We start from the raw sequence: 25226 nt of genomic DNA, 5'->3' as shown, positions 1-25226 counted from the left end.
ATTAAAAAACTATGATGCCAACCATCTCAGGTCTCAAATTTTATCATTGTTGGTTAAATTTACATGAAATGTGCTGTTTTGTTAATGATCTGTAATACAAACTTAAGAGGCTGACAGGTATTGATGAGGCAAAAGTTAGTGTCCTATGCCAAGTCCTGCCAATTGTTTTGATATTTAATAAACAAAGGTCACATGCCAAATTCCTGTGAGTAATCCAAGTCTGTCTCTAGGCCACTATGGATAGGCATTGGCCATACACTAAAATCCAGAGTCTTTCTATAATTGGAATATAAATATGGCTGGATTAAGAAAACATATGAGTGGCTCTCCATTTATCATGATGATTTACTTCTTAAGATGGCTAAAGTTCTCCATAACTTTTATTCAAAACTGACAACTTCCACGATTTAAACCAAGCAAACAAACAAGGAGCCTTGGAGATACAGGGGAACAAGCAAGAGGCATAGAGTGCACCCTAGTGTCCTCTCCAAAAGAGCTAAGTCATCCCTTCATCACAGCCTCTGAGGCCCTGCGTCTGATTTAACTGGCCTACTGCTCCAGCCTCATCCCACGTGCGGCCCTCGGATTCTGAGGCACTAGTCTTCAAGAACTCTATCATTTAGTGGAATTCTCTATGACTCTTCCTGCACAGGCCATTCCCTCTGCCAGGAATGCTCCTACTCAATGGCCTTCACACTGACATCTCAAATCTCACTTCCTTAAAGTAGCTGTCCCTCATGTCCCTTTAAAAATATGCTTTCAGAGAACTGCTTTTATGCTCCATAGCACTTATGTATTTCAGGGAAACTACGACATGTCATCTTTGTGATTATTTCATTAATACCTTTGCTGCCCTACAGAGCTATAAATCCCATGCCTGCATTTGCCCACAAATGAATCCAAAGTGCCTAGCAGTGGGTGCATAATTAATACTTACAGAATGAATCAAAGTATGAGTATACCATAGTTAAAGAGCAATAGGCCGGGCGCGGTGGCTCAAGCCTGTAATCCCAGCACTTTGGGAGGCCGAGACGGGCGGATCACAAGGTCAGGAGATCGAGACCATCCTGGCTAACACGGTGAAACCCCGTCTCTACTAAAAAATACAAAAAACTAGCCGGGTGAGGTGGCGGGCGCCTGTAGTCCCAGCTACTGGGGAGGCTGAGACAGGAGAATGGCGTAAACCCGGGAGGTGGAGCTTGCAGTGAGCTGAGATCTGGCCACTGCACTCCAGCCCGGGCGACAGAGCGAGACTCCGCCTCAAAAAAAAAAAAAAAAAAGAGCAATAGAAGGAGCTGCACTTGTTTGATTTTTCACGGTTACAGTTTGTTATCTGAGAATAAATACAAGCTGCATGAAATTTCTAGGCACATAAATTCTATTCTTTAAAAAAGTAAATTAAACAGAACTCAAGCAATACTCAGATCATCAGGTTTCAAACAAATAAATAAATGAAGAGTCACACTGAGACACATCTAAGTGACATTAAAATTTTACTGGGGATTCAATTTGTATAATAATATAATCTAATATAGTCATGCACTGCATATCAATGTTTTGGTCAATGATGGACCGCATATACAACAGTGGTCCCATAAGACTATAAAGGGGCTTCTATGCTGTATTTTTTACTGTATCTTTTCTATAGATATTTTTTATTTAGATATTTGTATATCTGTAGATACGTAAGTATTCTTACCATTGTGCCACAATTGCCTACAGTATTCAGGATAGTCACCTGCTGTACAGGTTTATAGCCTAGGAACTATAGGCAACACCATGTAGTCTACATGTGTAATGGGCTATACCATCTAAGCATGTCTAGGTACACTCTATAATACTTGCACAATGACAAAATCACCTAATGACACACTTCTGAGAATGTATTCCCATTAAGTGATGCATGATTGCATTATATATATCTAAGAGGCATATAAAATTTCTCTTTAAAAATCTAGGATAAGAAATGTCATAATGTTCCTTAAATCACTAAATTTGATTTTTTAAAATTATGATGAAATAATTCTTCCTTATTTTCAGTCTGACTTTCATGTTCTTCCATTTCTGTTATAGTCCTACTGGATTTAGAAAAGGTATAAGGATCATATCCTATCTCTTCATAGAATGACTCAATATATAAAGAATTAATTAATCTATAATACCTTAATAAAAGGGCCCTCAGGGCCGGGCACAGTGGCTCATGCCTGTAATTCCAGCACTTTGGGAGGCCGAGGTGGGCAGATCACCTGAGGTTGGGAGTTTGAGACCAGCCTGACCAACATGGAGAAACCCCGTCTCTACTAAAAATACAAAAAAATTAGCCAGGTGTGGTGGCACATTCCGGTAATCCCAGCTACTCGGGAGGCTGAGGCAGGAGACTCACTTGAACCTGGGAGACAGAGGTTGCGGTGAGCCAAGATTGCGCTATTGCACTCCAGCCAGGCAATAAGAGTGAAATTCCGTCTCAAAAAATTAAAAAAAAAAAACAATAAAATAAAAGGGCCCTCAGGACAAGTGCTTTCACCAGACCTTCAGATGGAACTAGGTGTTATATTTAAGAGACTCTAAGCTTACCTTGGGACATGTGGGGTTTCTTGCTGTTTCAATCATCAGTGCAGATCCCATTCTATCCCTTTATTAAAGGAGAAAAAATAAGTTATATCAAAATGACTTTATCTCCTAACAACCAGGAAACATACAGTATGCAATTACTGTTTGTCCACGGCTTTGTCAAAGTGCTATGAGGCAAAAAATGTAAGACTCTCCTCTAGGAGGCTTATAATCCCATTAACGCACATGAAACAACATGCAGTTATTTATCAACCTCTGATTCAAATTGCAAGTATCTATAGTTCTGAAGTGGAGCAACCAATAGAGGGACAGTAACTGGAAAAGATGCAGGAAATTAGCTTGAGGAAGACACTGAAAGACTTCAAGGCAACATATTTAAAGCTAGGACGTATACAGATTAAAGGCACAAAGGCAAAAGAAATCTGTTGTTTTCAGGGTCCTGCCAATAGGATAAAGGAGCTGTGTTGAGATAAGACTGCAGAAGTATGCATGGGCTAGTTAGAGTAACCAGGTAAGGACAATGAAACTTCAAGCTTGTTTTAGTTGGTAAGAGCCAATGTCATAGAAAGCTGCTTTGAAAATCATCAGAGTTGGCATTTGAATTACTATGACATCACAGAAATTGTCCTTGGGCAGCAATTTTTGCAATTCCATAGTAAGAGAATTTTATTTCAATGCAGACTTTTCCAGACTTAAAAATTATGTATTTTCCCTGTATTGAATACAAAGACTATGTATGGTTTCACCAACCTTCCTCATGAGTAAAACCATTTTCTAATGTGTTTTTCAAACAATACTCATGTTTCTCAACTAGAATATTAGTGAATTTCATAAAAAGAATATTTACAAACTGCTTAGTGATCTACCCTTTATAAGCTTTAATAAATATCAATGTAAAGTACTTTCCAAAATCGACAAGATCTTTTGTCTTCCCCAACCTTATCTATACATTTCTACCACATGAAGATCCATGCATTTTATCTTTTTAAGGTTCTTTGTCTTTTCATAGAATTCTTACTGTAAAATTACATGAGAAATCCTAGAAGCATGCTGCTTTCACATTTTTTGGCAAAGTTCATATTTATTTATTTTTATTTTTGTTTAAATCTTGATTTTATCAAAAGCTAAAATGCTTTCAGTGAATTAACTTATGAATATAAATTTGTAAAGAAAGTAATGGTAATTGTTTATTTCTGAGATGCCAAAATATGAAAAAAAAATCAACATGCCTAGATTCTACTGATGCCATAAAATAGTTCCCTTAAAATAACACAAAATTATCACAGGAAAAAAAAAAAAGTCCTCTCAATAAACAATGAGGGAAAAAAAATGCTATGACAAAAAAAGCCAGAAGGTAGGTAGAGAAGAATATTAACAATAATGGCACCCAGTGAATCACAGTTCTGGTATCCATGTCGTTGTACATAGTCTCTTCCTACAGACTCTTGGTTGGCATGGCTTTCAGTCCATGTGACCTCAGCAAACATGCCATTAAACTGAGGCTTGATAAGTGCTTATGCACTGGGGCTTGCCCTCTGGGAACTTTGAAACCACAAAGATGAGACAAAGCTTGGGTGAGAATGACCAGGTGGAGAGAGAGACTTTCCAGGCCCATTAGCTGAGCCACCAAGTGAACTCAGTCAAGAACAGAAGAAACACCCAGTCAAATCACAGAGTCATGAGACTAAATACATTGCTTCAAGCCACTAAGTTTTGGAGTGGCTTATTCTGCAGCAAAGGCTGAATTTGAAAAAGCAGAGAAAGAAAAACAACTAACCACACTGATAAAATTTATCAATGTTATGATTAAAAATAAAGAAGTTTCTAGAAGAGTAAAAATGAGACAGCAACACACAAATATGCAAAGATACTCTCATAAGTAACAAAAGGAAAAAAATTTCATAGTAGAGAAACTGGTTTTAGAATAAATTTTTAAATTTTCATTAAATAATCTTAATAAAAAGTATTGATCAAATGAATCTGGGAATAGATATGAATTATATATATATATATGTGTGTAATACATATATATTTTTTTTTCTTTTTTTTTTTTGAGACGGAGTCTCACTCTGTTGCCCAGGCTGGAGTGCAGTGCTGTGATCTCGGCTCACTGCAAGCTCCACCTCCTGGGTTCGTACCATTCTCCTGCCTCAGCCTCCCGAGTAGCTGGGACTACAGGTACCCGCCCCCATGCCTGGCTAATTTTTTGTTTTTGTATTTTTAATACAGATGGGGTTTCACCCTGTTAGCCAGGATGGTGAACTATATTTTCTAATAGACACAAAAGATGTGAAAATAAGTAACATACAATGATAATGGATGGGAAGATTTCACGATTGGAAAGACGTCAATGTTCCACAAAATAAGTGATACATTTCATGTAATTTCCATCCAAATACCAGTGGAATATTTTCTTATGTGATAAAAGTAGCCTAAGATTAACTTTGAAGATTAAATGAAAATTGTGTAAAAGAAGAATAAGGAGAAAAGATTTGCTATGCTATATCATTATAAAAATATTATGCAAAGGTTCAACAACTAAATTTACAGAATTTGTGCAAAGATAAATCCATAGAGAAACCAAAAACTTGAACATAGATTCTAATAAAGATAAGAATTTCAAATATGATAAAGATGATGTTTCAAATCAGTTAAAAAAAAAAAAAACACTCGTAAAGGGAGCTGGGACATTTGGATTAACATTTGATTAAAAAAATAAAGCTTGATTACCTTACAACATATATCACAATAAGTTTTAGGTAACTTCAGAATTATATATAAACTGAAAACTTTAGAACTAGGAAATAATACAAATATTTACCATCCTTCAGGGTAGAAAAGACTTATTTTTTTTTTTAAATTTAAACTTTTAGTATAAAGAGTATGCATGCAGGTTTGTTAATGGGTAAACTGTGTGTCACTGAGGCTTGGGGTCCCAACAATCCTATCACCTAGGCAGTAAGCATGATACCCAACAAGTGGTTCTTCAGCTCACACTCCCACTCTCCCTCCCGTCTAATGGTCCCCAGCGTCAACTGTTCCCATGTTTATGTTCATGTATATTCAATGTTTAGCTCTCACTTGTAAGAAAGAACATGTGATATTTGGCTTTATGTTTTCGCGTTAGGTTGCTTATTACAATGGCCTCCGGTGCCAACCATGTTGCTGCAAAGGACATGATTTCTTTTTTTTTATAGCTGCATAGTATTCCACAATGTATATGTACCACATTTTCTTTATCCAATCCACTGTTGATGGGCACCTAGGTTGATTCCTTGTATCTGCCACTGTGAACAGTGCTATGATGAACACATGAGTGCATATGTCTTTTTGATGGAATGAATTATTTTCCTTTGGGTATATACCCAGTAGTAGGATTGTAGAAAAGACTTAAAAACATAAAAGTTAAAAATCTTTAAAGGAAAAGATTTGGCTAAATGAAGATGTTTCAATCCTCTACATTAAAAAATTATTAATTAGAAAGCACTTTTTCAATATATGGTTAATATATTTACAACACATTGAGGAATATCCCATAAGAAAATAGGCAAAAATTATGCCCTCAAAATTCACAAAAAAATAATAAGAAGTCATCAAAAACCAAAACTAAGTTCAAACTCATCAATAATGAAAGTGATACAAATTGAAACGAGTTTCAAAATCTCTCAAACTGATGTCATTTTAAACATCAAGTGTCTGGCGTTCACGAGTATTTCATGAAACAGAAATACATGTTGATGTTGGTGGATGAGTAAGCTAAAACCACTGTATTGAAGAACAAATTCAGCTATGTATGTATCAAGATTGTTAAAACACGCATATCCTCTGACCCACAATTTTACTTCTAGAAAATTACCTTATTTTTTTCTAAAAGAGGATTTGTTAAATAAAAAATAGTACATCCATAAAATGGTGAAGAACCGGCCGGGCGCAGTGGCTCAAGCCTGTAATCCCAGCACTTTGGAAGGCCGAGACGGGCGGATCACGAGGTCAGGAGATCGAGACCATCCTGGCTAACACGGTGAAACCCCGTCTCTACTAAAAAATACGAAAAACTAGCCGGGCGAGGTGGCGGGCGCCTGTAGTCCCAGCTACTCGGGAGGCTGAGGCAGGAGAATGGCGTAAACCCGGAAGGCGGAGCTTGCAGTGAGCTGAGATCCGGCCACTGCACTCCAGCCTGGGCGACAGAGCGAGACTCCGTCTCAAAAAAAAAAAAAAAAAAATGGTGAAGAACCATTAATATATGTTTCAAAACATATTAACTGACATAGGAAATCATCTGTGATAAAATGCTAACTGAAAATGCAGGACCCAAAACTACATGTGCATTATCTGAATTTTGTAAAGAGGATGGATACACTCACACTCACAACTACACACATACACACTTGTCTATCTGTAAGAAATTACAGGAAAAAATACATCACCATGTTAATAGTGCTTTTGTTCTTAGTGGGATTATAAATTATTTTTATTGTTTTCTTGATATATTTTCTATTTCCTATATAATAATTATTTTAAGAAGACATCAACATTGGACCCAATAAATATGCTTCTTATATAGTGACCTACTGATATATTCTGAAATGTGAGAAGAAATTTAAAGTTTTCTATGACAGCATCATTCATAATCCCAAAAAATTAGGAACATAAATGTCCAAAATGTCCATAAAAATCCTAAATGGAAATGATTAAGAAAATGTAACATCTCACTCTGGAGTATAGTGTAATCTTTAAAAATATGTCAGGAGATTTTAAGAATGTTTGGAAAAAGGAAAAGGATACAAATTTACAACTACAATCTAATCTCAGCTATACAAAATGTTCATGGTCTAATAAAAAACTAGAAGGAAATATATTAAAGTCTACAGCTCTGAATAATAGGATTGTGGATGATTTTATGCTTATATTGTATGCTTATATACACTTTGGGAGGCAGGCGGATCACTTGAGGTTAGGAGCCTGAGCAACATGGTGAAATCTTGTTTTTACTAAAAACAGAAAAAATTAGCTGGGCATGGTGGTGCACACATGTGGTCCCAGCTACTTGAGAGGCTGAGGTGGGAGGATCACTTGAGCCTGGGAAGTTGAGGCTGCAGTGAGCCAAGACAGTACCACTGTACTCTACCCTGGGCAACGGGAGTGACAGCGTGCGTCAAAAAATAAATAAAAATAAAAATAATTGAATATTTTAGAATGACTTGAGACACATTTAATATGTTAAGTAAAAACAACAGGATGCAAATATCTCATATTTTTAAAAAAGGCAATTGTAACTTTTACATGCAAATCTCACACACACGAACCCCCCAAAACAATTATTAAACTATGATTCACCAAAATAGTAACAGTGGTTATCTGTAATTAGTAGAATAATTTAATATTCTTGATATTTTTCAAATTATGCAAGAATATAATTTAATATTCTTATTTTTGAAATTATAATATGCACATACTACCTATATAATCAGAACATTTAAAAAGAGTAATTGTAACTTACCTAAGAATGTTTTCCCATGTTTGACTATCATAAAATGCATGGCTCCAACTCATTTTGACTGTTCCAACAATGACATTTTGTGAAAATACATCTGATCCTAATTTTCGATAAAGTTCCTCACATTCATCCAAGGGCATATGAAACAACCCCAACATGAAAGCTAATATGGCACCTGGAAAAAAGAATTCTTAGTTTTTATCAGTGTTAAGTTATAGCCCTTATGATGATAAGATCTCCTGAATCATAGTTTTGGCTTAAATTTAGAGTTGAATTTGGCTTAAATTTCTAGCTATGTCACCCGGGACAAACGACTTTCCTTCTCAGAGCCCCATTTTTTTCAGGTGTAAAATGGGAGTAATAAGAAAAACTAAAATTCATGTCTCTTGTACTGGGTTAACAAATGTAAAGGGATTTACTAGGTCTCAAAAAGGATTAAATAAATGTTCAAAAAGGATTAAATAATGAAAATAATAATAATTTAAAAATATTTACAAATGTGTTGTTTTACATTAAATTATATATAAGATACGGTAGCTAACTCACGTTTTTTCTAACATCAATAAATTACTTAGTTTTAGTCACAAAATATGGTGTATTTGACAACTCACCAAGTCACTAAGCAATTCTCCTTCAAGTTAGTCCTAGGAACCAATGTAATTAAAGATATTAGGTACTCTTGGATGTCCTTTTAAACAGCTGATTCCATATCTAGCTATAATTGGTAGGACACACTGCCACCTAGTGTGCCTAAATGGCATAATCATGAATAAAAGAGAAAAAAAGGGAGGAGAAAATTTTGGGGTATGGAGAGAGGGCTGGAGGAGGCAAAGGACTATGATCTTAAACATAAGTGCTTAATGTTCTCTTCCTTAATGTACTGCCAGAATGCACCACTTCCATATAATAATAATTACCTGTGCTTACACCACAAATGTAATCAAAGAGCTGATGAACTGGCTTCTGAGTAAGTTCAACTAATTTTCGTAGGGTCTGGAGAGCAACCACGCCCCTATAGAAAAGATTAAAGGCAAAATGACAATTCCTGTTTAAAGAAAAAATAATTTAAGCCGTTGAATAAAACAATCTAAGAATTGCTTTTGTAGTTTATATGCTAACATGAAAATTAATAATATATTTCAGAATCAGTAAAAATTGCCTGTCCAAATTTTTAGGATTACTTTTGAAAATCTAATATCTAAATGATACAAAACCTACACTATGGCAGCACATTTTAAAATGTGCTAGTTTATACTAGTTATCTCTCTCTTGTTTTTTCACTGAACCCATCCTTCTGCAGAACAGTATCTCCTTAAATAAGAATAAATCTGGTCAGGCAGTGGCTCTTTCCTGTAATCCCAGAGCTTTGGGAGGCTGAGGTAAGAGGATCACTTGAGGCCAGGAGTTCAAGACCAGCTGAACAATACAGCGAGACCCCATTTCTACAGAAAAAAAAAGTAAAAAGAAGAAGAAATCTGCCCAAATACACTTCTTAAGAATGCCAAAAACCAATAAACAACTAAATAAGAATACAAAGATATGCCAACATAAAATTGAAAAAAAAAAAAAAAAACTCTGGAAAACACTTAAAAACTCACTCACTGGTTTTGGAATGCCATACCTTGGTTTCTTCTCTTACTAATATAGTTGGTCACCTATGACTCTATACATTTTTATCTTACATATTTCACCAGTCAGATTTTTTATTTTTTTTTGAGACTGCCCAGGCTGGAGTGCAGTGGCTCACTGGACTCCCTGCAAGCGCCACCTCCTGGGTTCACACCATTCTCCTGCCTCAGCCTCCCAAGTAGCTGGGACTACAGGCATCCGCCACCACGCCTGGCTAATTTTTTTATTTTTTTGTTTTTAGAGAGATGGGGTTTCACCGTGTTAGCCAGGATGGTCTCGATCTCCTGACCTCATGATCCGCCCACCTTGTCCTCCCAAAGTGCTAGGATTACAGGCGCGAGCCACGGCGCCTGGCCACCAGTCAGATTTTTAAGCTCCCTTTTCTTTATTCATTTTTAAAAACTTTCAATAACTTTAGGATATCCCTCTACATTAATGGTATATTAATTAATGTTGCTGACTTGGCTCATTTCTGAATCCTTGCCAACAGCAGTTAATAGCTTCATGAAGGAACGCAAAACGGTGAAAAAGCTTAGGAGATATAGACCAATTGAGGGTGTACGTACCATGCAAACTCTCATGTGTGTATCATGACAATTTTTAACAGTGGGAGAATACAAAAAAACGATGAAAAGCTCTATTCCCAACACAAGGTAGGGGGTAGGTAAGTCCTGGAACACAAAGGTAGTTAGGCACCAAAAAATTTAGAGTGTCAAATTGTGCCTTGATAATGTTAACAGGAAGTAACTAGAAAATTCTGTAAGATTAAAGTAGAAAACCAAAGATGTTGATCTTTTAAATACAATAAATTATGCGGATTTGAGGAGAGTTAAGAAGATGCCTTATGAAAGAGATACATTATTAATTCAAGGCAAGACGATGAATTAAATGTAATGGATACAATTATTTAACAATGTGACCTCTATTATCACAAAAAGGAAATAAAATAGGCACATATATGTTCACAAAGAAAAATATTAGAAGAAAATCAAAATACTAAAATAATCTTAGAGTTGTGAGCTATGGTTTTAGGGATTTTTTCTCTCTCGGGTTTTTCTAACTACTCGTATAATCGGGAAAATTAACTATTTAAAATGTTGTGTTCATAAATTCTGAATGAATTTAAATACATATATATTTGCCAAGTTGCCACAGCTGTCTATGCCTACCACTGTAGGTTCTCTTATACTAAAGAAGTAAAAGATAGGGTTTTTTATTTTTTTCTCTCAAGCCCTCATACATTACTGCTTTCCACACAAACCTCTCATTCAGACTGCTTTCCCATATTCCCCTAAACCAAGTTTTCTCAACAGCAGCACTGCTGACATTCTGGGTTGGATAACCTTTGTTTTGTGGGGCTGTCCTGTACACTGTATCATGTTTAGTCACAACTGTCCTCTTCAAACTAGATGAAAAGTGGCAGTGCCCTAGTTATGACAACCAAAAATGTCTCCAGACACTGCTAAATGTCCTTTAGGGGGCAAAATCACCTCCAGTGGAGAATTACAAATCTAAACCTAACTTCATCCTAACCCACCCCTAGATTTTCCCAAATTACCTCACACTGATTTCCTCCTTATATGACTAATACAACTCTTATTCTACAAGATAAATTATTCATTGGATACAAACTTCTTTTTCATCATGCTTGTCTGACCTTAAACAGACATCTGAATGTTCTTTAATTTTCTTCCTTCCTATCTCTACATAAATATAACTTCTTTAAAAAGAAGTCTTGGTCCTGAGCATTCTTTAAAATAGTACTCTTCCTCTCTATCCCTTTACTTTGCTTTATTTTTCTCCATAGCACCCAGAATAACATATTTTTGTTTTTCTATTTGTTGTCATTTTCCTCCTCTACAATGCAAACACTGTATTGTTTTGTTTGCTTACCGTCCCCAGGATCTAAATCAGTGCTTACAACATAGCAGGCACCCAATATTTGTTAGCTGACTCAATGAATGACACTACCTGTCCCAACTCCCCTGAACTTAATGGCAGAGAGGATTCCTTCTGCTCCTTAGTGAAATGCTCCTACTCATTTAACTGCCATTTTCCTTATTTCTCACCATTTGGAACCAATTCTGTGAACTAGAATAATCTCTCCAGTTATCACTGTATGTATATCACATGAATGACATATACCTTCTTAACATTATTCACTTTCCTAAGAAACATCCTCTAAGATCTTTTAAGACTGTTCTCTCTTCAGTGGGCTTTTGACAACTGAGCACTTCTGTATGGATATAATCTTATATTAAATATGTTCAAGAAAAAAACTGTCTTTCCTCAACACCAATCTGTTGAGATTCCCTACAATTCTGTCCCAGTCACACACAGGTTTACACTTAGAGTGATCTTGACCTATGTCTACCATATCCTGTCTCCATGTTTCTTAAAAGTTACTGGTATTGGCTGGGCGTGGTAGCTCATACCTATAATCCCAGCACTTTGTGAGGCTGAGGTGGGTGGATCACCTGAGGTCAGGAGCTTGAGACCAGAATTGCCAACATCATGAAACCCCGTCTCTACTAAAAATACAAAAGTAGCCGGGTGTGGTAGTGCATGCCTATAATCCCAGCTACTTGGGAGGCTGCAGCAGGGGAATTAATCACTTGAACCTGGGAGGTGGAGGTTGCAGTGAGCTGAGATGCACTGCATCTCAGTGACTGAGTGCATGTCACTGCACTCCAGCCTGGGCAACAAGAGCAAAACTCCATCTCAAAAAAAGTTACTGGCATGTTTTACCTTCCTCCTGCCTTCCACTGCCACCATCTGAGGTTAGCTTCCTTCTCTCATTATTTACTCCTTCCTTCATATTGATGTCAAGTATAAAGGACTCGGGTGAATAGAAAACCAAGGAATTTAACAAAAAGATATAGGGTAGTACTTGAACATACACAAGAGTGGTTGGCAAGTTGGGTATACCAAAAAGCAAAATCAGGGAGGTAAGTTAAAGCTAAGAACCATAGGCAGGGCATGTACTATGAATTATGAGGTAGCAGTAGGGATGGCAGGGAACTAGAGAATGTGCTAGAAGATTTTGGGGAAAAGGTTTGAAAAACCAAGCCAAAAAACCTAACCAACAAGTTGGAAAGAACTAGATAAACAAAGACTTGAGTAGGAAGCATGGATGGATTGCCAGTAGTAAAAACAGAGCTTAATAGTAAAATTATCTCCTTCTGAACAAAGAATGAATTTATTTCTTATATAGCACCAGAACTGGCATCTCCAAGTGAAGACATCAGAAGTCAGGAAGTTAATATAGCCTCATTTTGCAACCATCACTTTATCAAGTGACTAGTGGATATATATGGGTAAGATAAGTGTAATAAAAGAAAGCTGGCTGGGGGTGGTGGCTCACACCTGTAATCCCAGCACTTTGGGGGGCTGAGGCAGGTGGTTTATCTGAGGTCAGGAGTTCAAGACCAGCCTAGACAACATGGTGAAACCACGTCTCTACTAACAATACAAAAAATTAGCCAGGCATGGTGGGCGGACACCTATAATCCCAGCTACTTGGGAGGCTGAGACAGGAGAATTGCTTGAACTTGGGAGGCAGAGGTGGCAGTGATGTGAGATTGCGCCACTGCACTCCAGCCTGGGCGACAGAGCAAGACTCTGTCTCCAAAAAAATAAAATAAAATAATAAAAGACAGCTAAAATTATAAAACACTGTCAAGATTTTATGAGAATAATGGTTGATAAGCTTCTAAACTACCAAAAAGGTCTAAAAAGGCCAAATATAAAAATAGAAATATTAAAATAAAATAAAATATGAAAATATAAATACTAAATCAAACCAAAGAATTGAAGTATATGTCAGAGTAGCACTTAGATTAATTAAAATAATTTCATGTTTTATTTAAAAAATTTGATTTTATAATGATATATCAAATCATTTTTTTTAATTCCTAAAGCTGAATTGAATCTGTAGTTTTTAAGAACCATGTTCCAGCTGTGTGTGGTGGCTCGCACCTATAATCCTAGCACTTTGGGAGGCCAAGCCAGGCAGATCACCTGACGTTAGGAGTTCGAGACCAGCCTGGCCAACATGGTGAAACTCCATCTCTACTAAAACTACAAAAATTAGCTGGGTGTGGTAGCGGGAGCCTGTAATCACAGCTACTTGAGAGGGTGAGGCAGGAGAATCACTTGAACCTGGGAGGCGGAGGTTGCAATGAGCTGAGATTGTGCCACTGCATTCCAGCCTGGGCAACAGAGGGAAACTCCATCTCAAAAAAAAAAAAAGAAAAAAGAAAAAAGAATCATGTTCCTAGCCTTACCTTGTTCCTCCACCATCAATTGAGAGAATTCGGATTCCTCTCCCTTTCACTGGATCGACGTAGCCAATTAGGGCCAAAATTTCTCTAACTGCAGCCTGAAGAGTTTCATCCTTAGTTTGTCTCAGTCGTAATAAATATGGAATAATTCTTTCCTATATTGAGAGAAAATATACTTTGTTGCTTTTCTCAAATCAAGACTGAAAATGTATGATTATTATTAACCAATACATGCAGTTCATCACATGACAATCAAGGTGACAGTGTTCATTACTTTCTCAGTAATCTTATAAGACAGATTAGTTTTTGATATATTAATGTCAATTATCTAGATTATATTTGTTTTAATACTGGGACAAAAATTAACCTCTATTCAAATATTTTCATTAAAAGGTGTAATACTTAACTAGAGAAAATATAATTTACTTAATTATAGAAATTCACAAAGTATTACAACAAAAGGTTAACATTATAAATTTTGTATAATATTTTGTCCAAATCCTGAGATTGAGTCTAAAACTGATTCACAGTAACTACTAGAAGTTAAACTGTTATTAAAAAGAAATAATGAACCATCTTGTATACATTGCATATGGGATTCAAGGGTGCATAAAGGAATAAAGGAATAGGAACAAATGTTAACAAGTTAGACTGAGGTAAGAAGGTAAAAGCAGGCTACTACAATTAAATAATCAGTTTAAATAAATCTGAGACTTCAAGATTCTAAGCACTCAACATCATATTGTTGATCACAGACAAGAGCTTAAATCCTAGAGTTCTATGTTGCTTACCAAAGATTCTCTAGCTTCCGTACACAGAAGCATCTTACATAGTCAGTACCCCAGGTTTAATGGAATGGCTGAGTGGCAGCTATAATTCTGCTGTGTAACTTTCTGTAAATCAAATAATTTTCCTAGGTATCACTCATTTTGTTTCCTTTTTATGATCAATCAATCTGAAATACTCTAAATTCTTTCTCAATATTTTTTCCCCTAATGTTGAGCTGGGAGGCCCCACTAGAGGAACTTGAGCAATGGTGGAGAATAATGCAAATTTCCAGTTCCGGTTAAGATGAAACACTGTGTTAGAGATCAATGCTCACATCAAGAACAAGAAAATCTTGATGAAATACAAGAAAAGCACCATCTGTTTAAAGGCATCAGACAGAGAGCTGCTGAAGCAACAAGAACAGATGGAGCCAAGAATCTGGAGAAGGAGTAATTGCTAGGAAGTGAGCTGGAAAACTATAGCTTTTCTTCCCTTGAGGCATTTGCTGATTCCAGGAAAAAGTAAAGGACGAAAAAATTGAGTCTGAATCAGACAGAGGGCCCCAAATAAACGACAGAGAAACCAGCTGATCACTTAGCATCTAAGGGGTTTGGAGTGAAAAAATAGAAGACCTGAAGGGCTTCAAACACATGGCTGGCTTTACCTCAAGACATCTGCTGAATTCTAAAATCAGGAGGTGTGAAAGGCGAAAGGTAAGCTGAAGACCTCTGAAAATCAGAGTGGAAGGCTTTGTATTCTTGAGATTTTAGGACCCAATGAGGTGGTGGTTAAGTGAACACACCAGGCTCTCAACTGAAAGCCCTGGAAGAATATACCCTAAAATCAGGGCAAAAGAGAGGTCTTACCCAAACTGTAATACAGCCTTGATCCAGATTTGACCCTAACTCAATTAAGGCTATCTGTGCTCCACTCAAATGCCAACAGAAGAACAAATGCTGCAAAAATATATAATTTGATATAATCTACAGCCTATGCAATTTTTAAAATTTACAATGTCCAGCATCCAGAAAAACTATAAAGCATGTGAATCCAGTACCGAATGACAAAAACCAAGAATTGATGTTCATATTAGAATAACCACAAAAAGATGTCATGGCTTGGAAACTCAACAAAGACCCAATTCACCCTAAATTGTTCCATATATTCACTGCAATCCCACCATGTTTTTCTCTTTTAAAATTTTTTTTGTAGATAAGCTGATTCTAAAATTCATATAGAAATATAACATGTCAAGAATAGTCAAGCCAACAATATTAAGAAGAACAAGGTTGGAGGATTTATACTACCTAATATTAAGTTTATAAGCTGCAAAAATTTAGCCAGTGCACTATTAGAGCAACAATAGACAAATATACCAGTGGAATAAAATACTGTATCTGGTCGGGCATGGTGACTCCCACCTGTAATCCCAGCACTTTAGGAAGCCGAGGTGAGTGCATCACCTGAGGTCGGGAGTTCAAGACCAGCCTGACCAACATGGAGAAAACTGTCTCTACTAAAAATACAAAATTAGCTGGGCATAGTGGTGCATGCCTGTAATCCCAGGTACTAGGGAGGCTGAGGCAACAGAATCGTTTGAACCTGGGAGGCAGAGGTTGTGGTGAGCCGAGATCGCGCCACTGCACTCCAGGCTGGGCAACAAGAGCGAAACTCCATTTCAAAAAATAAATAAATAAAAAATACTGTGTCTAGAAACAGATCCATATATACATCTCATTTATGATAAAGGTCTTTCCAATAAATGGTGCTGAGTCAACTGGATAAGTGTATTTTTTAAAAGTCAGGACTTCTGCCACACACCACACAACCAAATCTATTCTAGATGAATAGTAGATATAAGAGTAAAAGGCAAAGCAAGGTTTCAGAAGAAAACACAGGAAAATTTATATATATATATATATTTTTTGAGACAGAATCTTGCTCTGTCTGTCACCAGGCTGGAGTGCAGTGGCGCCATCTTGGCTCAGTGCAACCTTCACCTCCTGGGTTCAAGCCATTCTCCTGACTCAGCCTCCCAAGCAGCTGGGACTACAGGTGCACACCAGCAAGCCCAGCTAATTTTTGTATTTTTAGTAGAGATGAGGTTTCACCATGTTGGCCAGGATGGTCTTGATCTCTTGACCTCGTGATCCGCCCACCTCAGCCGCCTACCTCAGCCTCCCACAGTGCTAGGATTACAGGCCTGAGCCACAGCGCCTGGCCAAAAATACTTTTATGACTTTAGGATAGGCAAAGATTTCTTAAACAGGACACAAAATACTAACCATAAAGAAAAGTATTGGCTGGGTGTGGTGGTTCACGCCTCTAAACCCAGCACTTTGGGAGGTGGAGACGGGCGGATCATGAGGTCAGGAGATCAAGACCACCCTGGCTAACACGGTGAAACCCGTCGCTACTAAAAAAATGCAAAAAAATTAGCCGGGCGTGGTGGTGGGCGCCTGTAGTCCCAGCTACTCGGGAGGCTGAGGCAGAAGAATGGCGTGAACCTGGGAGGCGGAGCTTGCAGTGCGCCCAGATTGCGCCATTGCACTCTAGTCTGGGCGACAGGGCGAGACTCCGTCTCAAAAAAAAAAAAATTATAGATTAGAAAAAATTAAGAATATCTGTTTATCAAAAAACACAAGAGTGAAAAGGTCAGCCACAGAATAGGAGAACATATTTGTAAGACATACATATACACACCACACATGACAAGTGAGTTACAACCATAATATACTTTTTAAATTCTACAAATAATGAAGAAAAAGTTGGTCAACCCAACGGAAGAATAGGCAAGATCTGGAATAGGTACTTCACAAGGAAGCATCAACATGGCCAATAAACCATGGAAAAGATGCTGAATGTCATAGCTATCAATGAAATAAAAAATTAAAACCACAATTTAATATCACTTAACACCCAAAAAACCTGCTCAAATTGAAAAGGGTGCGGTGGCTCATGGCTGTAATCCCAACACTTTGGGAGGCCAAGGCGGGCAGATTACTTGACGTCAGGTGTTCAAGACCAGCCTGACCAACATGTGAAACCCCGTCTCTACTAAAAAACCAAAAATTAGCTGGGTGTGGTGGCGGGTGCCTGTAATCCCAGCTACTCGGGAGGCTGAGGCAGGAGAATTGCTTGAACCCAGGAGGTGGAGGTTGCAGCAAGCCGAGATCGCACCACTGCACTCCAGCCTGGACGACAGAGCAACACTCAAGTCTCAAAAAAAGATTACAAAATAAAGTGTTGGAGAGAAAGTAGAACACAGAGGCCTCATATAATTCTGGTGAAAGAATAAATTGGCACCAGCACTATGCAAAACCATTTGGCAGTATCTACTAATGATACAAATATGCTCACTCTGTGAGCAGCAATAGTACTCTTAGGTATATACCCCAAAGAAACGAAGACCTATATTTTCCAAAACATATAACCCAGAGGTACTACTCCTAATAATATTCCCAAACTGCAAACCATCCAAATGTCTAGCAGTAGAGGGAAAAATGAAAAGTATACCCAACAATATAGAAGGTTCTCACAAACATAATATGGAGTGAAAAAAAAAAACAGACATGTAAGAACACATGCTTATCATTCATATAACATGCAAAAAGAGGCACAACTAAATTATGCTGCTAGAATTCTGAAAAACTGATCAACCTTTTTGGGGACAGTGTTTGGAGTGTTCATAAGATTGTTTCTCATTCAGGGTAGTGGTTATATAGATGTATTTCATGTGTGAAAAATCATGGAGCTGTAAACTTATGATTTGTGCTGTTTTCTATATATAACATTTTTATAAAAAGCTTTTTAATAAACTCAAAGGATGTATGAATCCTTGTGACAAATTCAGCATTTTAAAACAGAGAGGGGTTGAAAATAGATCATAGAAACAGGCTGGGCGAGGCCGGGAGCAGTGGCTCACACCTGTAAACCCAGCACTTTGGGAGACCAAGGCAGGTGGATCATCTGAGGTCAGGAGATCGAGACCAGCCTGGCCAACATGGTGAAACCCTGTCTCTACTAAAAATACAAAACTTAGCCGAGCATGGTGGCGGGCACTTGTAGTCCCAGCTACTTGGGAGGTTGAGGCAGGAGAATCCCTTGAACCCAGGAGGCGGAGGTTGCAGTGAGCCGAGATCGCACCACTGCACTCCAGCCTGGCGACAGAGCGAGACTCCATCAAAAAAAAAAAAAAAGAAAAGAAAGAAAGAAAAGAAAAGAAAAGAAGAAAGAGAGAGAGAGAGAGAGAGAGAGAGAAAAGAAAAGAAGAAAGAGAGAGAGAGAGAGAGAGAGAGAAAGAAAGAAAGAAAGAAAGAAAGAAAGAAAGAAAGAAAGAAAGAAAGAAAGAAAGAAAGAAAGAAAGAGAGAGAGAGAGAGAGAGACTGGGTGAGGTGGCTTATACCTATAATCTCAGTACTGTGGGCAAAGCAGGCAGATTGCCTGAGCCCAAGAATTCGAGGCCAACCTGGGCAACATGGTGAGACCCTCTGTCTACAAAAAATACAAAAATTAGTTGGGTGTGGTGGCGCATGCCTGTGGTCCCAGCTACTCAGGAGGCTGAGCTGGGCTGAACCTGGGAGGCAGAAGTTGCAGTGAGTGAAGACTGTGGCACTGCATTCCAGTCTGGGTGACAGAGACTCTGTTTCCCAAAAAAAGAAAAAGAAACACATTTAAGTTAGAAAAACAAGGAGTCCATAATATTATTTTAAAGGTGCAAAAAAATTCATTTAATCACTGAGGCAGCTATTAAAGCAACACCTTATTTTGAAAACTGGTAACTAAATACAAGGAAATTAAGCATTTCTCTTTCCTTTCCTGTAAAATTTGCCTTTGAGAATACCCAAATAGCTTCAGTTGATGAAGGAAGGCTGTACTTTACAGAAGAATATCAATTATAATGTAGGAGTAACAGAATTAGACATTGGTCATTTTGCAACTCTAATGAAATTATTAGTTCTGGAAATGATTAGGTTAATGGTTGATGAGATAATACTACTAGCACAACTGTCCAATGGGAAGCAGATTTTCATCACCTTAACCCAGTGGTCATCCTTACCATTACTAATGGTTGTTCAACTAATTGTCATGTGTGACTTGATGTGATGCATTATAAGGCACATGACACTACCTACAATGTGCTCTAACAACAAAATGTTTAACTCAATCAAGCCATTATATTTAAATTCCAATGTTCAGGAAATGAAAAGGAAAGAGGAACACTTCAAGTAACATTGAGAAAGAAGGCAAGTACATCCAGAAAGTGAGTCATTCTGCCTGTTAACCAGCCTGATGTCTTGAATTAAGTCAGTTTTAAAGGTGCAGGTGAAGAAGGTGTGGCTGAAGGACTGCATTATATTTTAAGTGACTTGGAGAAATAGTTAGATGCAATGTGTGATCTAGACTGGGCCCTCATTTGGATCTAATCAGTTACGTAAAGAACATTTTCAAACTGGGTATAGGATAAAGGAACATTTACTGATATAGAAAGGTATACATTATATGCTAAAAAACCAGATTATAAAACAACATATACAGAATGGGTTTATTTTGGTATATATGTGCATAGAATAAATTCTGAAGGAATACTGTGGCAGACATTAATGTTCACCAACACCCAGTTTGCTTCCCCTTCCAAGCATACAGAAGGTTGTAGTTTTCAGGCCCATGCAATCAGAAAGGATAAACAGACTGTGAGTAGAAGAAACCTGTGGCAACTTCTGCTGAAATATTCTTTCCTTGCCATAGAAATCATAGAGGAAGACTTAATTAAAATACAGACAACAGGACAGGATCTAAGTAACTACCACACAGAGGTTCACTGTGCCAAAGAGTCACCCAAATTCACAGTTGACTTTGCATGAGCCAGAAATAAAACTGTTTTGTTAAGTCACTGAGATTTTGGTGTTGTTTGCTATTAGAGCTTAAGCCAGCTTAATCCAATGAACACAAATAAACTCTAATACATTACAGTGGCAATCTGAGGGTAGTAAAAATATATTATTTTTACTTTCTTATATTTTCTTTCTTCTGATTTCCTACGATGCTTTGTGCTGCCTTCTTTCTAAATAGTCAAAGTTCTTTTTTTAATTAAAAAACATAATGAAAGGAGACCACCTTCATCACAAACAGTGAAAAAAATTATCACAGACAATTCCCTAAATGTAACTGCCATAAATGTAGCACACAAAATAAGTAACTCATTTTTTTTAGAGCATTACATATCAGACATAATTCACTGTATTTAGCTACCATAAGTATGGGAGACACATAAAAAAGTGAAATTCATACAGATGTTTTATAAAAATTCTATCATTTTCAAAAAGCTCAACTCTTGATAATAACAAAAAGTTTAGCTGCAAAAGTTCACACTAGAGCATACATGCCGACATGTTTTATGCAATTTGTCCAGTTCACTGTTTTTCAGATGATTATTTAAGGGAAGGGTGACGAGTTTTTTCAGACTATCTAGACTTTTATTCATAATTGATCTGGATATACATTCCTATCACATTTGTTGATAGTATTGAAAGGTCCTTAGATTTGGGATTAGTTATGCAAGATAAAAGAATGCTCAGAGTTTCAATTAGCAAGACGATTTAATAATAAACTACAACTGAAAACTACTCAGAAATCCATCAGTAGTACAACTGGCCTTGTAAAAGAGGTTGAAGTGAGCCCCCCTGCCCTTGTGCTATGTAAGTAGGCCATGAGAAGCTGCTGTTTAGGAGGAAAGGGACTCTCATCAAATTGTTGGTGCCTTGATTTTGGACTGCCCAGTTCTCATTTTGAACTATGAGAAATAAGTTTCTGTTGTTTATAAATTACCCAGGCTAAGGTATTTTATTATGACAGCCCAAATGGACTAAGTCAGTATGTAATTCTATTTAAAAACTTTTGCTTTCAGTATATCACTGAAATGTGAAATATACTTAAAAGCATATGTATATTTGAGAATCTTATCTTTTATGTAAAAGATTATATAAATAGAAAATATAATCCTAAATTGTAGGACCATAAAATACTGAAGCTACCTATAATAATGTATGTGTTATACAATACACAATTAAGGATGGGTACATTATTCAAAGACAATTCTTTGGCAAGATAATTGTTAAAAAGTCAAATAAATATGATCTAAATTAAAACAATTTTCTGAATGGCAAGATAAAAATAAGCACTAAGAGATTTCTAATGAAATTTAAGCAATAACTATCATATTTTCAAATTTTTCATGAAACATTACAAATAATCTTAATAATATAGATGTAAAGGGACTCAATCACATTGGTCATATTTTACAGTACTTCTTTGAAAACAGTCCATATAAATGGGTCTAAATTATCCTCATTATTTTATAATTGAAAAAACTGAGGCAAAGAAAAGCTCATTGTTTTACTTAATATAATTACTAATTCAATTATGAGTAAGGTCATTAAAATTTTTAGACTTTCAAATATGAAAGGACCATGAAATAAAAACAGCCTTACATATGAATTATGTCTCCTAGCTTAAAAGAATAGTTACATAGTATATTTACATTGCTCTGAAGAAAAATCTGGCAGCTGTTATGCAATTCAACTAATACACTGATTATTTTCTATTTTATAAATGTTAATTTCATGTATACATATTGGTGCTAACAAAATAAAATGATTAGCATAATGTATGTCACAAAATAAATAGGATAATTACTGAATATACATCACATGTATAATAAAAACCACAAAATTCAAATAGAAAAATGAATGGCTTTGCCTTTTCCATTTTAGAAGAATTTTTTAGTATTTTTATTCCAAGACAAAACCAGATTAAATAAATTAGAAATTACCTTGACAGCCACTCCTTTTCCTTCAGGAAATTCTAGAAGATGAAAAGTCAGTTCTTCAACCCTAGTAATGCAGAGTTTTGGGTCAGTTGTTCTTCTTAATGCCTGAACTAATGCCCGGGTCCTGTTATCAATACTCACCCTTGCGATAATCTACAAAGACATATTAAATATATATGATTAGAATACAAAACTGCTCTAAAGAACAATTCAAGTTTCTTAGTTCTCATTAGGAAATAAAACTTATAAATTTGACAAAAAGTAATAGAACCAAAAAGCACACTGAACAACTTGCCTTTTCTCGCTGAATAGATAAATGCTTTTTCTCCTCTGCATTTCTGTCTCTGCTCACAGCCTGATCAGTTTTAGCAGGCTCTTCCTGTTCTTCTGACTGACTCTTAGAATCATACTTTAATTTGGGGACAAGTCCGCCAATATAACCACCTACTAAAGCTTGTACACCTTCCGTGGGACGAGAAAGTAAGTTAGCAATACTTTGTTTAGTTGAAATTGGAAGAACATCAGGTATCGCAGAAGGACTTGTAGGCTTGTCCACAGTATCTAAAGATTCTGAGCCTGGCTTGTAAGCCAGGATGCCAGGATCTGGAGAACTTAACTTCCCCTCTTCTACCTTTTTATCTTCAAGTTTTGATTTGTCCTGGAAATGTTCATTTTCCTTTTCTTGAGACATTTTTTCCTTACGTTTGAAGTATGAGTTAATATGATTTGATAAAAAGTAGAATGACTCTCCAAATTTTGTGGTTATAATATTTGTGTAATGAAAAAGACTGCGTTTACCTCTATTTTCTTCTTTGTCTATAATGTGACTTTTGTCTTCTGGAAAAGCACTCTTTTCTGCTGATTTGTCACTATATTTTTTCAGAGATTTGATGGCTTGTTTAATGTTTTTCTGTTTTAACCAGCCACTATCTGATACTTTTCTTAATATTTGGGAACTTGGCTTAAATTGAGCTAAACGTGAAATCATTTCATTTCGATTGCCAAAAATAGCCTTTGAAACAGAGTTCAAAGTACTTTTAATACGGGACTTACAAATGTTCACTTTTGTAAGTCCCTTGGGAGCAGAAGTGCTAAGTTTCAAAATTCCAATATGTAAACCATGGTTGCTTGGAGAGTAACAGTGCTTACTGCAAGAATGTGCTTCGCTTTTGGTCCATTTACATCTTATTATGTTTGTATGAAAACCTCTTTGTAGACTGATGTGGCTTATCCTCCAGCAATGCTTAGGTGAGAACAAGAAATGCAGTTGCTTGCTTCTCTGCTTCCCACAAACACTTTTTGCATTACAAAGGAGGTAAATATATATATCTACAGTCAGATTAATAGACATAACTTAAAAATCATTTATTTTCTATGACATTCTCTCACTTCTTGAGTGCTTCATTTAAGAAATGCCATAATTCATGGTCTTACCTGAAATGGCAAGAAAAAGAAAATTAGAATTCACGTGAAAAATTGAAATTGGGTATAATAGAAAATACAAGACTATTTGGACTAAATTCAGCAAGCTGTATCAAAAAAAGCAGATAAAATATTGCCATTATAGCTGATAGAAAATTCATTTTTAAGCTAATATAAAATAATTCACTTTCAGTACAGAGGTAAATAAAAAAAGAAAATGAGGACTAGAATGTTTAGGGAAAAGAACTAATTTAGAGAAGTTTCCCAATAGGTAAGTTTTCCTACAACACATAATTTAATATGCAATTTAGATACTCCGCTTTTTTTTTTTTCCCCCTTCCTCACTGTTAAATTCTGGACTACTTTATGTGACACTAGACTTGAAGACACTATTCCTTGAAGAAAAAGGTCAGGTCTTATACATTATTCATTGCAAACGATTTATAGAATACTTAATCTATACCAGACATGGTGCTAGATGTTGAAGTCACACAGTTACAGGATATGAAAGAACTTCCAGTCTAGAGCTGCTAATAGCCATGTGAAAAAGATTTCACTACCTAAGTAATAAGTGCTCATTAAATCAAGTAAGTCAGGCTAGAAGAAACTACAGCATCTAACATAGAAGGGGTTCTTAACTACTATATAAAAAGAATACATACAAATAAGAAAAGAATAATCCAATTTAAAAATGTGGTATTGGTAAAAGAAAAGACAAATAGATCAATGGAACAGAATAAAGAATCCAGAAACAGACCCAATTAAATACAGTTAATTGATCTTTCACAAAAAAGCAAAGGTAATACGATGGAGCAAAAACAGTCTTCTTAACAAATGACAACTGGACATCCACATGCAAATTAATCTAGACACAGACTTTATACCTATCAAAAAAATTAACTCAAAACAGATCACAGATCTAAATGTAAAATGCAAATGTATAAAACTAGAATGTAACATAGGAGAAAACTTAGATGACCTTAGGAATGGCAATGACTTTGAGACAATATCAAATGCATGATCCATGAAAGAAAAAATTGATAAGGTGGACTTCATTAATATTAAAAACTTCTGGCCAGGCGTGGTGGCTCACACCCGTAATCCCAGCACTTTGGGAGGCTGAGGCAGGCAGATCACGAGGTCAGGAGTTCAAGACCAGCCTGGTTAGCATGGTGAAACCCCGTCTCTACTAAAAATACAAAAAATAAGCTGGGCATGGTGGTGCACG

General features: G+C 36.5%; 1 protein-coding gene across 2 annotated transcripts in view; it reads right to left on the bottom strand.

The window, feature by feature from the left end:
• Positions 1 to 25226, bottom strand: part of PNPLA8 (patatin like phospholipase domain containing 8) — a 53180-nt gene that overhangs the window by 18055 nt on the left and 9899 nt on the right. For both annotated transcript variants that reach the window (XM_010360165.2, XM_030932165.1), the window contains exons 2-7: positions 22872 to 24010; positions 22580 to 22729; positions 13984 to 14135; positions 8986 to 9080; positions 8072 to 8243; positions 2575 to 2632 (exon numbers count right to left, since the gene is read on the bottom strand). In XM_010360165.2, the coding sequence (XP_010358467.2) occupies positions 2575 to 2632; positions 8072 to 8243; positions 8986 to 9080; positions 13984 to 14135; positions 22580 to 22729; positions 22872 to 23927 (1683 nt within the window). In that variant the 5' untranslated portion in view covers positions 23928 to 24010. The remainder of the gene's footprint in view (positions 1 to 2574; positions 2633 to 8071; positions 8244 to 8985; positions 9081 to 13983; positions 14136 to 22579; positions 22730 to 22871; positions 24011 to 25226) is intronic.

This window comes from Rhinopithecus roxellana, chromosome 6, assembly GCF_007565055.1.
Source record: "Rhinopithecus roxellana isolate Shanxi Qingling chromosome 6, ASM756505v1, whole genome shotgun sequence".
In the NCBI taxonomy this organism is placed as follows: domain Eukaryota; kingdom Metazoa; phylum Chordata; class Mammalia; order Primates; family Cercopithecidae; genus Rhinopithecus; species Rhinopithecus roxellana.
Note: the sequence above shows the minus strand (reverse complement) of the source record. Positions and strands in the feature narration are given on the sequence as shown.